This window comes from Salpingoeca rosetta (assembly GCF_000188695.1).
Source record: "Salpingoeca rosetta unplaced genomic scaffold supercont1.25, whole genome shotgun sequence".
NCBI classification, from domain to species: Eukaryota; class Choanoflagellata; order Craspedida; family Salpingoecidae; genus Salpingoeca; species Salpingoeca rosetta.
The window spans coordinates 593,720-595,887 of NW_004754909.1; the positions used below are offsets into that span (position 1 = coordinate 593,720).

General features: G+C 55.0%; 1 protein-coding gene across 1 annotated transcript in view; it reads right to left on the bottom strand.

Annotated features, from left to right (window-relative positions):
* Positions 1-2,143, bottom strand: part of PTSG_08841 (uncharacterized protein) — a gene marked incomplete at both ends in the record, with an annotated part of 2,570 nt that extends 427 nt beyond the window's left edge. Inside the window, 4 exons of the mRNA XM_004990171.1 lie at positions 10-1,027; positions 1,235-1,471; positions 1,644-1,864; positions 2,137-2,143. Coding sequence (XP_004990228.1) covers positions 10-1,027; positions 1,235-1,471; positions 1,644-1,864; positions 2,137-2,143 — 1,483 coding nt within the window. The remainder of the gene's footprint in view (positions 1-9; positions 1,028-1,234; positions 1,472-1,643; positions 1,865-2,136) is intronic.
* Between the last annotated feature and the right edge of the window lie 25 nt (positions 2,144-2,168).

A 2,168-nucleotide genomic window follows, 5' to 3' on the forward strand; every position in this document is an offset into this window, starting at 1 on the left:
CCACCTCACAGCCTTCCTCCTCCCCCTCCTGCTCCTGCTGCTGCTGCTGCTCCTCCTCCTCCTCCTCCTCATCATCATCATCATCATCATCATCATCATCATCATCATGTCCGTGGTCACCGTCGTCAGCGTTTCCACCGCCCTTATGCGCCATGTCACGCTTCTTCTGCTGCAGCCACTCAACAAGTCGCCGGCACGCATTCTCAAACCGATCACACGTTCTCAGGACATCAAACCTCTCGCCAAAGTCGGGGCGAGCCCATGCCATGGCCAGTGAGTAAAAGTCGTGGATGCTTTTGAACGGCAGCCGGTCCTCGCCCGAGCGACAAAACAAGTCAGGATGGCGTTCCAGCAGACAACAGTTGAACCCGTCCGGCGTGTGCGTTCCAAAATTCTCCACATCAATGAGGAACGCGACTTCAGCGTTCCTCACTGCGATGTTCTCCTTCCTGACGTCGGCGTGGGGAAGTGAGTGGAAACACAACCGCAGGAGCTGCTCTGCCACGCACAACAGCTGCTCTGGCGTGGTGAACTTGCCGCTGCCGAGGAAGGGCATGACGATGGTGTTGCTGTTGATGACGCGAATCGGGTGACGTGGGTGCAGGATGCGCCACATAAGACGAATACGGTCGATGTTCTGGTCGTCAGGCACACGCTTCACCACAGTGTCGTCAATAATCTTCACATCTGCCGCTAGTTCTTCAAACTCGAAGAACACGCGCATGTTGGCCAAGACGACCTCGTCTTTCTGCTGCTGATGGTGCTGTGGCTGCTGCTGCTGCTGTAGTTGCTGGTGCTGCTGGTGCTGCTGTGGCTGCTGGTGCTGTGGCTGCTGTGGTTCCTCGGGGCAATCGCCGCTCAAGCGAATGCGCTCAACAAGAGCAGGTGGGATATCGCACTGGGGAGATGGCAGCGGTGGCGGAGAGGTGGTGGCAGGGGCTCCAAAGCATCGAGCGTAGAGCGAGTCGTAGTAGGCCAGCAGGGGCTCAGACAAGAGCACATCCAGCACACGGGAGAACTTGGACAGCTGACACCGCAACAACGCAGGAAGCACGAGAGCAGGCGTGTGGAGATATGCGACACATGAGCGTGTGTGAGAGCATGTGGCCGCCACAAACAGAGCAAAGGGACACCACAGCGCACGAGGAGAGCAGCATGTCAGGGGCAAGAGGAGCAAGCCATCACAACAAGAGGAAAACAACAACAACAACAACATATGCTAGCAGAGGTGCACCGTGGTGGATGTTAGGGTGATGGTGTTGATGACTGGCATCTTCTGGCCACCAGCGAACGTCTTGTGTCCAAGGACGAAACCATACACGTCAACACAGTTCCCGGCCACAGCGATGCCAATGGGGTACATCAGCCCCTTGATCACAGACTCCCAGTGGGGAACGCACTTGATAGCGTGCAATGCGTATTCACGCAATTGCTCCTTTGCTGCCGCTCGGTGTGCACGCTGCTGCTCGAACTGTAACATGCACACAAGGTGGACGCAGCAGTGAGCAAGCAGGATTTGTGTTTCCGTGTGTGTGTGTGTGTTTGCGTCTGCGCGTCTGTGTGCGCGTGTGTGTGTGTATCGTGTGGTGGCTGGTGCACAAGCAATTGCAATAAAAGTCAGAGGTGCACACGTCAATCATTACCTCAATGATAAGAGGCAGAAAGCTGTGGTGCAGCTCGCACACGGTCGGACGAAACGCAGCGTCAATCTTGTACTGCTCCGTGTTCGAAACAGGCGCGTTGGCGATGACCATCATGCGGCTGTGCAGCTTCTTGCGATTGAAGTAATTGTGAATGCACACCATCATTTGGTATTGGATCCACCCCTCGTATTCGTCCGTGCTGATGTCTTCAAAGCCAGAGGCTGGCCCAGCAAAAACGCAAAGCAAGAAGAACACACGAGCTTGTGAGTCATTGCATGCCAGTGGCGGTGCATGCGTGCGTGCATGCGTGTGTGCATGTATGTGCATGAAAGTGCATGTGTGTGTGTGTACATGTGTGCGTACATGTGTGTGCGTACATGTGTGCGTACATGTGTACGTGTATTGCAGCCACCTTGCGACACACAACACACAACACACACACACACTATCACAAGCGCACAAAGTAGGCACACAATCACAGATGCTCTGATACGGGACATGGGGCAAGTCACATGATAAAACACC